General features: G+C 48.4%; 1 protein-coding gene across 6 annotated transcripts in view; it reads right to left on the bottom strand.

The window, feature by feature from the left end:
- Window positions 1-9519: 9519 nt before the first annotated feature.
- Window positions 9520-14170, bottom strand: part of DENND4B (DENN domain containing 4B) — a 53617-nt gene continuing 48966 nt past the window's right edge. For all 6 annotated transcript variants that reach the window (XM_088659974.1, XM_060269889.2, XM_088659971.1 and 3 more), the window contains 3 exons: window positions 12755-12920; window positions 12278-12342; window positions 9520-11223 (listed from right to left, as the gene is read on the bottom strand). In XM_088659974.1, the coding sequence (XP_088516100.1) occupies window positions 11078-11223; window positions 12278-12342; window positions 12755-12920 (377 nt within the window). In that variant the 3' untranslated portion in view covers window positions 9520-11077. The remainder of the gene's footprint in view (window positions 11224-12277; window positions 12343-12754; window positions 12921-14170) is intronic.

A 14170-nucleotide genomic window follows, 5' to 3' on the forward strand; every position in this document is an offset into this window, starting at 1 on the left:
CTTCTGATTGGGCAGCGGGCCCCGCCGGGCACGGCCCGCCTCCCAAAGGCCAGCTACGACGCCCATTGGGTGGCGCGGTTTGAGCGACGATCGCTCAGGCCAATGGTCCGGCGAGGCGGATGCGGGGTTTCCCGCCTGGCGGCGCCCATTGGCTCCGCCGGACGGGTGAGTGGCGTCGCGTGAGGCCAACGAGCGGCGGCGGAGTTCCCCGCGGGGCGCCTTTTTAATGGGTCCCCTTTTTAGCCGCCACATCCGGGTAACCGGCTGCCTCATGGATGGATGTGTCGGCGGGCAAAAAAATAAAGGGGCGGGGGCGGTGGAGGAGGAAGGAGACCTGATTGGCCTCCCTCCTCTTCCCTCAGGGCATTTTGGCCCCTATTGGCCACCCTCGCCTTTGTTGCCCTCCTTATATTTGGCATTGAAAATGAATTAGAATAAAATAATAAGCCGAGAAAGAGGGAAAGAAGTACAGAAGTCTTTGGGCTTCTGGCCTGCACTAGGCCTCAAGCCACCCTTGAATGAGTCAGGTTGGAGGCAGGAGTGGCTCTTTCCAAAATTGCCAAACAGTCACATTATAATGAATAAAGGTGTTTATATTGCTAGTCTTGTGTGTGGAATGGCCCCAGAGTTAAAAACAAAAAACAAAACACCTTTCAGTTGGCCGTTTTAAGGCAAATACTTACGGGACTACAACTCCCATCACCCCTGACCATTGGCTATGCTGGTTGAGAGCTGATGGGAATTGGAGTCCAGCAACAACCAGAGGGCCATAGCTTTCCCCCTTGGTTGCGTTTTTCCTTTGTTCATTGTCACATTTATATCCCGTTTTTCCTTTAAAGATCTCAAGACAGCCCAATGAGGCTGTTTCCCTGTTATCATCACAAGAACCCTGCGAGGTAGGCTAGGCTGGAAGAAACAGCAGGGACTTTCCCAAGGTCACCCAATTCACAGCATGCATTTAAACACGCTATGAGAAGTGATCAACTCCCGCCCGGAAATCTATTTCCCCACCGTGGAAAGACGTGTGGATCCAGAATTAGCCTCTGCGGTCATTTATGGACACACAGTTAAGACCTTGTTCATGGAAGACAATCATACTTGGGTATGAGTGATGCCAAAGAAAGAAGACACCACTACGGTATGAACTTCCCCCGAGGAATTCTGGGAAGTGTAGTTTGTTAAGAGTTTGTTAAGAGTGCTAAGGGTTGTTAGGAGATCCCGTCCCCCTCCCCAAGTAGCAATTCCCAGAATGCCCTGGGTAGAGCGATTGAAACCACTATGCGAATTGTAGCTCTGATCCTCCTAGCAGCTCCCATCATTCCTTGAGGGAAGCACGCTCTCTTGACTAAATTGTAATAAATATATTATTAAGGAAGGCAAAAACCAAAACATTTTAAGTAAACAGGTTCAGGTAGACTTCATCCTGCACTTACGTTTCATGCAGATAACACATTACACACACATGTTGCAAACTTGTGCACACACAACAAATGCATATCCAAAAATATTTTATTGTGTACAGTATTAGTCAATCTTCAAACAGCCCTGGAAACACATAGTCTCTGGCTCCTGAAAGAATCCACTCCCTATCTGACAAAATATGGTTCCAATAACAACGCTTGGTTGTGCTTACACTAACTTCGCAGACATAAGGGAATTTTTATATTGAATAATGGAACACAGATTACCTAAATGTAAGAGAAATACGTAAACCGCAAAGAGATAAGAGGGAAGTCAAATATACGGGACTCAAACCAGCTTAGTGTGATGGTAAAGGAAAATAGAAAAGATGGAATATGATGGTAATGTCTTTTAAGGAATTTTGTGTATAGAATATCCAAATTATGGTTTGTGCTCCTTAAATAATTTTGTGTATTCAATAAATATCATTTTCTTTTCTTGTTGATTTGTTTATTTTCATACTATCTTTTATGTATCATTTTCTTTTCTTTTTTTGTACAAGTGGGTGTATGGATTAATTTATTTTCATCTTGTAAATTTTAAGAAATGCAATAAAGATTATTAAAAATAAAATAAAAAATCCACTCCCCGCCCCCTAACCAACTGCCACAGCCACCTTGGGACTTGTGTTTATTATAGTTTTAATTGAGGCACATTGTTCCAGGTTATGTAAACTGCTGTGTGATGTGAAATAGAGATACGCAATAGAAGAGGGGTCAGCAAACTTTTTCAGCAGGGGGCAGGTCCACTGTCCCTCAGACCTTGTGGGGGCCTGGACTATATTTTTTGGGGGGGAAATGAATGAATTCCTATGCCCCACAAATAACTCAGATATGCATTTTAAATAAAAGGACCCATTTTACTTATGTACAGTAAAAGCACACTGATTCCCGGACCGTCTGCGGGTCGGATTTAGAAGGCTGTTGGGCTGGATCCAGCCCCTGCACCTTAGTTTGCCAATCCATGCAATAGATTACAACCAAAGAAGCCAGGAATCTGTAAGGGCCTTCAGAAGTTTTTGAACTCCAACTCCCATCAGCCCCAACCAGCAGGACCAATGGCCAGGGGATGATGGGAGCTGGAGTCCTGCAAAACCTGGAGGGCCGCCGATTTCTAGACACATGTCCCATCGAAATCAATGGGCATAAATAACTGAAGTATGACTTAATATTGGGTATCACCCATAATTCATAAACAAGATAGCCCAAGGAAGGTTTTTTTTTGGGGGGGGGGGGTATTTTGGAATAGTATTCAAGTATGTTTTACGCAAAGCTGACCTGTTAAAACTAGCGCAAATAACTTGCTAAAGTTAGCTCAGTTGGTTAGAGCATGGTGCTGATAACACCAGGGTCATGGGGTTGATCCCCATATGGGTGTATACTCCTGCATTGCTAGGGGTTGGACTCAGTGGTGGCCAACTCCCAAGAGATAGCGATCTACTCACAGAATTAAAAACTGGCAGTGATCTACCCCCCTTTTTGGGGTTCAGGTGAAAGTTGTTGAGCTTTCTTTTTTTAAGAAGGAAAGCCCCGTTTTTTAAAAAGTTGCTTAGCTTTTTTTAGGGAGGAGGAAACCCCTGTTTTTTTAGTGGGTTCAGGACAAATTTGTTGTCCATTTTTAAGGGAAAAGGGGAACAGCCACACACCAACAGATCACTGGGGAAACAAACAGCCTCACTGATCGTCCAACAATGGAGGGCGGCATGAGGGGGCGGGGCCAGATTATATTTGACCAATGATAAGGAAAGGGATCCAGCGATCAACCGTGATCTACCAAATCCTCCCGGGGATCTACTAGTAGATCGTGATCAACCTGTTGGACATCCCTGGACTAGATGATCCCTGGGATCTCATCCAACTCTATGATTCTATCATTCTAAGTTAGGTCCATTAATTTCAATGGGTCTATGCTGAGTAAAACTAAGCTGAATATCACCCAGTGTTGGTTTTTTTTAAATAAAAAAAATAAGTGATTAGTCATGAACTTCGACTAATGTAGGGATTAGGGGACCCGTGGCTCTAATATTCAAATTGCAAGGGTGGCTTGCAATTTTAAAATTCAGTATCAATGTCTTTGGATGGGTGTGCAAGAACACGACTATTTTAAATTTGGCTATTTTGTCTAGAAGACACTTACCATACTTGCTTGATTGGGGTGGGATTCGGTGACCGTTTTGTTGAATTATTTTTCCGTATGATTGTGAGTTTTCAAAACAACAACAAAAAAGCCAACCATGAAGAGTTAATAAATCTGAACATAAAAGTGATTTAAAACATTTAAAAGAAATTACAGCCACAGGAACAGGGTGGGTCCTGAAAACACGCACCTCAGGTGTAAAGAGGTGCGTCTTCTGCATTCCTCCAAAACCTGTGCAGAGAAGGTGCCAGGTGCCCCTCTGTGGGGAAGGAATCCCATTGACCACCTGAGTTTTTGAGGACAGAGGAACCACCAAGGGGGTCTCCCACAGCTGATCTCAATACAGTACCTGGAAGGTCTGTTAGGATGGTGTTTTTACTATGACCAACCAGATGCCTCTGGGAAGATGACTGGGAGTGGCTGCCGAGACCATATAACACCGGTCCTGAAAGGCCTACATTGGCTCCCAGTGCGTTTCCGAGCACAATTCAGAGTGTTGGTGCTGACCTTTGAAGTCCTTCAACAGGCCTGTATACCTGAAGGAACGTCTCCACCCTCATCATTCAGCCCAGACACTGAGGTCCAGTGCCGAGGGTCTTCTGGCAGTTCCTTCACCGTGAGAAGTGAACTTACAGGCAACCAGGCAGAGGGCCTTCTCGGTAGTGGCACCCGCTCAGTGGAATGCCCTCCCACCAGATGTCAAGGAAATAAACAACTACAGTCATACCTCCGTTTACAACCACAATTGGTTCCTGGGAGCTGGTCACTCCCCGAGTCCGTCACTCCCCGAGGCACGCTTCTGCGCACATGCACGCTGCGCAGATCGCTTCTGCACATGTGCGAGCTGCGCAGATCGCTTCTGCACATCCGAGCGCCTCGGAACCCGGATGTAAACACTTCCGGGTCCGCAGTGGTCGGAAACCGAAGCGGTCGCAAACGGAGGTGGTCGCAAATTGAGGTTTGACTGTACCTGATTTTTTTAGAAGACATCTGAAGGCAGCCCTTTTTAAGGAAAGTTTCTAATGTCTGATGTTTTATTGTATTTTTAATATTTTGTTGGAAGCTGCCCAGAGTGGCTGGGGAAACCCATCCAGATGGGCGGGGTATAAATAATGAATTATTATTATTATTATTAGCCTACAAGCAGGATCTGAGTGTAAGAGCATTCTCCTCACTTGTGACTCCCAGCAAGTGGTATTTAGAAGCAGTGCTGCCCCTGCCGGTGGAGGCAGAGCATGGCCACCATGGCTAGTTGTCATTTGTGGTTTTGCCTAGGCCTAGGACATCCCTATTTTCATCAGAGAAATGTTGGGGGTTATGGAGTTATGCGACCCTAGAGCCAAGGAGATAGGTAACTATACAACCTTGATGCTTTTGAATTATGGTGCTGGAGGAGACTCTTGAGAGTCCCATGGACTGCAAGAAGATCAAACCTATCCATTCTTAAGGAACTCAGCCCTGAGTGCTCATTGGAAGGACAGATTGTGAAGCTGAGGCTCCAATACTTTGTCCACCTCATGAGAAGAGAAGAATCCTTGGGAAAGACCCTGATGTTGGGAAAGATGGAGGGCACTAGGAGAAGGGGACGACAGAGGACGAGATGGTTGGACACAGTGTTCTCGAAGCTACCAACATGAGTTTGCCCAAACTGCGGGAGGCAGTGGAAGACAGGAGTGCCTGGCGTGCTCTGGTTCATGGGGTCACGAAGAGTCGGACACGACTAAACGACTAAACAACAACAACCACAACCTTTAGAGGACATCTGAAGGCAGCCTTATATGGGGAAGCTTTAAAATGTTTAATGTTTTATTATGTTTATAAATGTTGGAAGCCACCCAAATTGGCTGGGCAACCCATTCTGATTGGCAGGGTATAAAGAAGATAAAAATTAAAATTTGTTATTATTGTTGTTGTTGTTGAATAGGATGTCTCTATTTTCATCAGAGAAATGTTGGAGAAATGTAATCCTCTTTTAAAGCCCTCCACGATGTTTGCTATAATTGACTCCTGCGGGAGGCGAGTTCCATAGTTCAGCTCTGGGCTGCATGAAGATAACTCCTGGTATCTGTCCTGAATCTTCCAACATCCAGCTTTCATTGGATATCTAGTGTTATGAAAGAGGGGAGGGCAAAAATATTTTCTCCATACGCTTTCTCCATGCCATGCATAATCTTGTAAACTTCTATCAGGTGCAAGCTTACCCCATTAGATTATAGGCCCTAGTGTAAAGTTTTGAGGGTTCTGCCTCTCCTAGGGGAGGGATCTTGGCAGCAACAGGAATTGAACCCAAGACCAGCTGTTTCATAGTCAGAACCTTTGCCCACCTAAGCTACACCCCGCCAAAGGTTTTGCCTTCAAACCAAACCAAAATGTTTCGGAAAGGAACATAGGAAAATGTCTTACATGGAGTCAGAACATGGACCCATTCAGTCCAGTATTGTCTACACTGACTGGAAGTGGCATTCCAAGGTTCCAGGCAGGGAGTTTTCTACTTGGAGTTACTGGGGACTGAAACTGTTTTAAATACTAAACATGCAATGCTGCCTTACTCCGAGTCAGAGCTTCGTACCCTCCAACATTTCTCCAAAGAAAATAGGGATGTCCTAAGGAAAAGCTGGACATTCTGGGATCCAATCAGAAACCAGGATGGCTTCTTTAAATCCGGGACTGTCCTTGTTGGAAAATAGGGACACTTGGATGATCTGGTTTGGTCCAACTAGCTGAATATTATTACGTGTCCAAGGGCTGAGTCCATGTCTTGCTGCGGATCGAACATGGGTCCTTTTGCATGAAAGGAGTCATAGAAACATAGAATCATAGAGTTGGAAGAGACCACAAGGGCCATCCAGCCCAACCCCCTGCCAAGCAGGAAATGCCATCAAAGCATATGCCATTCTTGACATATGCCTGTCAAGCCTCTGCCTAAAGACCTCCAAAGAAGGAGACTCCACCACACTCCTTGGTAGCAAATTCCACTGCCGAACAGCTCTTACTGTCAGGAAATTCTTCCTAATGTTTAGGTGGAATCTTCTTTCTTGTAGTTTGAATCCATTGCTCCGTGTCCGCTTCTCTGGAGCAGCAGAAAACAAATCTTTCTCCCTCCTCTATATGACATCCTTTTAAATATTTGAACATGGCTATCATATCACCCCTTAACCTTCTCTTCTCCAGGCTTCTAAGACACCTTTTTCTCATATGTGGTGGGATTGCCAGAAATCAGGAAGACCAAAATTTTAATAAGGAATGGGGAGAATTTATAACTTACCTTAAAGACCATTGTAGTAGGATTGGAGTAACATTTGTAGTTTAAGGTTTAATTCTGGACATAATGGAAGAGGAAAAGGATTTGGAGTATCATACAAGATGCGGGAGGTAATGATTAATAATAAGGCCCACAAAGGGGAGGGTTTTTATGATTTATGTTTGACATATCTTTCTGAAATTTTAATTTGACAACCAAATAAATAAATTTGTAAAAAAAGAAAAGCATGCCTTTTGCCAGAGAGCTGTGGCTCTTCATCAAAGAGAATAAAAGAAAGGAGAAAAGAACAGGTGGCGGCAGCGGCAAGCCTAAAATAAAATATTAAAAACGCCTGTACAGCAGTCCCTGAAGCCCTGATATTGCCAGGACTCAACATGGCTGCCAGTTTACAAAAGGAAACTGGCACGGTGCCAGTTGGGACTCCGGCCTGGATCTATGGCTTCCTTCTGCTTCTCTGCCCCGCATTGGCTGGCGGCACATGACTGACAGGCTCCGTTCCCTCCCCACAAGTACGGATGACGGTGAAGCGATGGGGGCCAATAAGCTTCTGCCACCCAAAACAAAGCGAGGGAAGTATTGATTTCCTAAAGAGGCTATTTCTGGCGATTCCCAGCGCCAAAAGTCTGGCAAGGTCATCCCAGGGGAGGCTGGCGATTCAGTTCCTGGCCGTTCCCCTGTCCCCGTTAAAGAACAAAACAATACAATTGATGTTCATTTTCCTGGCGTGACACCCTCCGCCCTATAAGAACATGCGCGTGGGGAGAGGAAGCCCCATTAAACACAGTGGGGGCGACTTCTGAGCAAACATGCAAAGGGTCGTGCTGGTGGACAGGTCCGGAGCCTCAGCAGCCCAGGAGGCTCCACCAGAACTTGCCCTGGGTCCAAGAGCCAACATTTCGCATTTCCCAAAATGCTCTTGGGGGCGCCATTTTGAATCCCCCACTGCTGACACCAGATAGTGGAGGCCGGTCCATTGGGGCCGCTCCACCTGCCCACCTCCTTAGTTAAGTCACATTCAGAGCTACAACCCAGGGAACTCTGCGAGGGGAACAGAAAGGGCTCCTAGCAAATTCCCAGGACCCTTCGTAATTCTGCTAAAAGTGCTTTAAATAGATGGTGTGCTTGTAGCCTTGCAATCATTCTGGTGGGCCACCCTGGCAGCCTCCTTCCCCTGCAACCTCCTTAGTCTCCATGTGGCCTTCGTAGAGGGAGGGCGAGGAGGACAAAACCAGAATTAGTTGGCTCTTATCAACCAATTCCTCTCGTCAAGGAATTGTAGCTCTCAACCCTCAACTAACTACACTTCCCAGAATTCTTTGGGGGCTGGGCTGGGGGAGTCACGGCTCTTAAAATGGCTTTAAATGTATGGCACAGATGTGGCCTTAGAAACATTAAAAAACTGCCACTTCCTGAGTTAGACCTGGCAGTACATCTAGCTTGGGACTTGTCTATACCAGGGAGGGCGAACCTTTGTCTTCCCACAGACACTTCTCGAATGCAACTCCTGACCTTTGGTCATGCTGAGTGAGGCGGTGAAGTTCAGGAATATCTGGAGGGCCAGTGTTTCCTCATCGCTGCTCTGCATGGACCGGCCAGTAGCTCTCTGGGATTTTGGACACATCCCATCCAGGGGCGTCACAATAGGGGGGTGGGGGGGCGGGGTGCCCTCTCGCTACTGTGGTGGCAGCGCGACCGCCATCGCGGAGGCCTCAATGTTTCTGGTGGGGCGGAGGCAAGGGGCGGGCCAGAGAGCAGCGTCAGCGGCGGCCGCCGCCGCCCCTCGCCGCTCCACCTCCGCCTGAGTAGGAAGAAGACAAAGTGTGTGGCAAACCGATCCATAGCACACTTTGTCTTCTTCCTACTCAGGCGGAGGTGGAGCGGCAAGGGGCGTCAGTGGAGACGCCCCTCACCACTCCGCCTGACTAGGAAGAAGCACACGTTGTGCTACGGAGTGGGTTGCCGGCGCTGGAGCACTGCCCCCTGGCAACCCGCTCTGTAGCGCAACGTGTGCATTGCGACATGTGCGTCGTAACGCATGTGTCATGCGCGATGCATGCGCTTGGCGGAAGCCCCGCCCCCGGCAGGGTGCCTTCTGGTTTGCCGCCCCGGGCAGCCAGAAGGCTAGCGACGCCGCTGATCCCATCTTGAGAAATTGCATACGGAACGTGGGCTCTGTTGGTCTTTCCCCCTAAAATTAATGTTAAGATTCCAGTCCTCATGGCTCCGAATGATCTGAAGAACGTAGGAAGTGGCTTTATACCTCCAGTTTAGATCATTGGGCCCATGTAGTTTAGTACTGTCTGCACTGACTCTGCGGGGCTTCAGCCAGAATGGTTTAGCAACCCATCCTTCTTCCCAGGGAACTCTGGGAATGGTAGTTCTAGGAGTGGAGCTGGGGTCTCCTAACAACTCCCAGCTCCCTTAAGAAACGACAGGTCCCAGAATCTTTTTAGGGGAAGCCGTGACTGTTTAAAGTGGTCTCACAGCACTTTAAATGTATGGGGGCTCCACAAACACACATCCCAGCCCACCAGGGATCACACACTAAAGCAGGTCTTCGCGTTCCGCCGTCGCATTTACGGACTTGGGTTTCCGAGGCGAACCTGAGCCCGGCCTCCTCTTGTGCCCCAATCGAAGACACGTGTGCAGTACCCCGGAAGGAAAATACAGAAGCCTCTTTATTTACAGAACCGGGAACATCGAAACGGACAAACCAACAAAATGAATAATACAACAAATAGGGTCTTGATGGAGATCAGCCTCCATATTGCACAATCCAAGCCCTGAGGAGAAAGTGGGATGACACGCCGGGTTGCATCAAACTTTTGTTCTGCTCAGACTCGCTGAAATTAACGGACCTAAGCTAGGCTGCACCCGCAAAATACATTTAAAGCCCTATGATACCACTTTAAACAGCCACGGCTCTCCACACCAAAGCATTCTGGGAGTTGTGGTTTGTTAAGGGTGCCTAGAGTTGCACGGAGACCCCTGTTTCCCTCCCAGAGCTACAAATCCCAGAGTGGTTTAACCATCAACTTTTCTCCTTGGGGAACTCTGGGAATTATAGTTCTGTGAGGGGGAAGAGAGGTCTCCTAACAACTCTGAGAACCCTTAACAAACTACATCTCCCAGGATTCTTTTTTGGGGTGGGGGGGAAGCAATGACTGTTTAAAGCGGTATGATACCGCTTTAAATGTGTAGTGCGGATGGGGCCCAACTTCATTAATTTCAACAAGCCTGAGCAGAACTTAGCTGGAGACAACCCTTCCCTTGGGGAAGGGGCTGGTATCTTCCGGGCCCTGGTCCAACCCCTCACCCAAGAGCACCCCACAGCCACGGGGAGGGGGGGAGTAAGTCTCTACAGCAGGCTGGGGCATGTGGCAACCTCCCCCCCCCACCATACGGGTATGGCAAAGCAGAGAAAGAGGGAGGTGGACTGGTAGAATGGGCTCTTGCACCCCAACCACCCCATCACTTGCTACAGGGCTCCTCTTTTCGGCAGTTAAAGCAGAAGCGACAACAACAACAAAAAAAGGTCTCGACAATAAATAAATTATAAAATAGCTCTCCCTCTCTCTCCCCACCCCCACCCAACCCCGAAAAACAAACACTGGCGGTAAAAAAACAACAACACACCCTACTTGGCTCAAGATGGGTTGCCCTCTTCCTGAATTGAACCCTGATGTGTCGCGGGAGGAAACGGACAGACTTGCCTTCCAGAAATTAACACAGTGCACAAAAATATAGAGGATCTCTGGGGGGGGGGGAGAGGGTCGACCCAGGTGGGGAGAGGGAGGGAGGGGACGGCGTACGGGTGTTCTCATGCACGTGCAGAGTGCAGTGCTGGGACAGGGTGGGGTGGGGAGAGGTGCTCCCCAAACCCCAATATGCACATGGTCCCTGAGACCCGTAGTCTCCCCGCTGCCGGCTAGCGTTGGGACACCCTGCCCCAGCTCCGGGGGATGCGAGTGGTCCATGGGGGACCAGAAGGGTCTCTGAGGAGAGGACAGCGATGTGCCTCTTGTCCCGGGGTTCCCTAGTCTGCCCCCGCGGAGGTCCTGCGGTGGTAGCGACTGGCTCCCGCCGCAATTTGGTTATCAGCTCCCGTTGTGTCCTTGACGATTCCTATGTTGCAGGAATTGAAGGGTAGGGGTGCCGGAGGTGACACGGCGGAGGGGGGGGGGAGGTTGGTGGCAGCGCCACGGGTGACCCCCCCCGCTAGCATTCCAGGTTGGCCCCAAAGCTTTTCCGGCAGTCGATGGCCTTGGAGGTGAGAGGCTGGGCTCTCCATTGCTTCAGAGTCTCCTTCCCCATGCTGCCGACCAGCTTAGAATAGGCAGACTTGTATTTCTTGTCGAAGTCGGCTGCAGAGAGGGGAAGAGGCAGAAAGTGAGGGGTGTGAGGGGGGCTCCCTCTTCTCCAGGTTTCTTCTAGAAGATGGGTAGGGTGGGAGAAGCAAAAGGACCTGACAGCTGGATCTCAGCATCCTGAGAATGTCAGCTTTTTTCGTCCTTTTACTTTTAAATTAACACAGGCAGGTTTCTAGACCTCATGGAACTCAGCATCCTAAGAATTTCAGCTTTTTCCATCCTTTTATTTTTAAATGAACGCAGGCAGGTTTCTAGGCCTCATGGACACAAAGGAAGCGCCTCGAATTGGCACTTCAGCATCATGAGGATTTAGGAGGTAAAAGTCCACAAAGAATTTTTTTTTAAATCCTATTGTAAGAAGCAGTCTATATGGAGTGTGGACCGGGCACAAAAACTTACTGGAAAGAAAAACACCCCTGTGGCTATTTCCCATAGAGGCATGTGCACAAAAGGAAATCAATATGGAGCAGAATAGGCTACTTATATATTAAGTTTTTCTTAAGGTGGTTGTAAACCTTAAAAAAGAGAGAGAGATTTGAGAATGGATATCCAATTGGTTTCAGTATTGTCAAGTAAACGAAATATTTTAAAAAGATAGATATGCAGAACAAAGAGAAGACTTTGAAATCAAACTGTTAGAAGGTAAGGAAAAACAGATCTCAAATCATAGCTGCCAAGTTATCCCTTTTTTTAAGGGATTTTCCCTTATGCTGAATAGGCTTCCTCACGAGAAAAGAGAAAACTTGGCAGCTATGTCTCAAATATGTGCAACGCAAGCACATTTTCAAACCTCATGGATGCAAAGAAAGTGCCAAAAAGATTTGAAATTGCTGGGGGTGGAGATCTCTTTCTCACTTCCCCTTCATGGGGTGGGGGCACAATTTGCAGCCTCCCTGCTTAGGAACTTAAGAGGCTGCCTTATACAGACCACAGGCCCATCCAGCTCAGCAGTGCCTACACTGACCGGCAGCAGCTCTCCAGACATCCTCTCTCTCCAAGTAGCTTGTGCCACTCAAACCCCTCTGGGATACAGGGGCCTTGCACTTACCAATGTCCACGTGGTCTCTGCCCAGGGCTGCCAGCTTCAAGAAGAGAATCTCGTGGTAAACGCTCCTAAGGAGAAGAAGAGAACAAGGAGAGGGAATCAGCGAAGCACAGAAGTTCCTGTGAAGGCGCCCATGGGACCACGGGGAATTTTGTAGCTTGGCAACAGAGCACCTGCCTTGCATGTAGAAGGCCTCCACTTCAACCCCCAGCATCTCCAGGTATGACTGCCTGGAACTGTGGAGAGCTGCTGCCAATCAGTGCAGACAGCACTGAGCTGGATGGTGCAACGGACAGACTTGCTGGGAGGTAGCTCCCTATCTTCCAGGGCTGGGGAAAGACTCTTGCCTGAAACCCCAGACGGCCTCTGCCAGCCAGTGTAGGCAACACTGAGCCAGGTGGGCCCAAGCCCGTCGAGGGCGCCTGCCACAGGGACATGCAGGAGTGGGTGGGCAGAGGGGCAGGAGAGGAGAAATCGTACCTGGGCATGTGTGTCGTGCCGGACTGCTCCTTCACCGTGTCCAGAAAGAGAGAGATGGCTTTGTGCATCTCGCCCATCCCGACCGAGCTCAGCACCGCCTCCAGGAACGAGAGCGAGAAGGGGTGGTTGTGTCGACGCCAGGACTGGAGGCGAGTTGGGATGTTACCTGGGTGGGGTGCGAAGGAAGGCGGTTACGTGTCTGCAAGCGGACAGGAATTATGCATATTGCTTTGAGGTACTTATTGCTGCTTAACTGTGTTACACAAAATGTGGATCTCCTGCCGTTATTAAGTTGTAACAGTATTTGGTGCTCTGTGAATTTTGCACTATATGAGGTGTGTGCGCGAGAGAGAGACAGAGAGCGAGCGAGCGTGCCTAAATATGTACTGTATTTATATACCGTACCCGGAGGTCTCAATATATATCAATATATTGTCCAAAACTGATCTGAAGTCCCTATCGTGATATTGGTTTCATAATTTTTGACCTGGCAAAACAGTGGTACCGTGGTTCTCAAACTTAATCCGTTCCGGGAGTCCGTTCGACTCCCAAAACCGTTCGAAAACCAAGGCACGACTTCCGATTGGCTGCAGGAGTTTCCTGCACTCAACTTGAAGCAGGGTCGGATGTTCGGCTTCTGAAAAACGTTCGCAAACCGGAACACTTACTTCCGGGTTTGTGGCGTTCGGGAGCCAATTTGTTTGGCAACTAAGCCATTCGGCAACCAAGGTTTGACTGTATAATGCAGATCATGATGTATGTCAGGGCTGGGCGATATATCGTCCAAAACCAGTCTGAAGTCCATATTGCGATATTGGTTTCATAATTTTTGACCTGGCAATATATCACGAATGCATTGCCCCAAACACAGAAGTGGCAAAAAACCTGACCCTAAAAAGAGCGTATAGGTAAAGGTAAAGGCAAAGGACCCCTGGCAGTTTAGTCCAGTTGCAAACGACTCTGGGTTTGCAGCGCTCATCTCGCTTTACTGGCCAAGGGAGCTGGCATGTGTCCACAGACAGTTTTTCCGGGACTAAGCCGCTTCTAGCGAAAGCAGAGCAGCGCACGGAAACACCGTCTACCTTCCCACCGGAGCAGTACCTATTTATCTACTTGCACTTTGATGTGCTTTCAAACTGCTAGGTTGGCAGGAGCTGGGACTGAGCAACGGGAGCTCACCCCCTCGCGGGGATTTGAACAGCCGACCTTCCAATCGGCAAGCCTAACCCTGTGGTTTAGACCACAGTGTCACCCACGTCCCATTAGGAAAAAAAGAGTGTCGAAAGGGCAAAAAAGGCACAGAAACAGAGCCTAGCAACCCACGAGCCTTTGCAAGTTCAATCCCAGGAGCCCTTGCGGGATAGGTAAAAGACTTGGGAGTTTTCTGCTGAAACGTGAAGTGGTTATACAAGTTGA

This window comes from Zootoca vivipara, chromosome 16, assembly GCF_965207765.1.
Source record: "Zootoca vivipara chromosome 16, rZooViv2.hap1.1, whole genome shotgun sequence".
Classification (NCBI taxonomy): domain Eukaryota; kingdom Metazoa; phylum Chordata; class Lepidosauria; order Squamata; family Lacertidae; genus Zootoca; species Zootoca vivipara.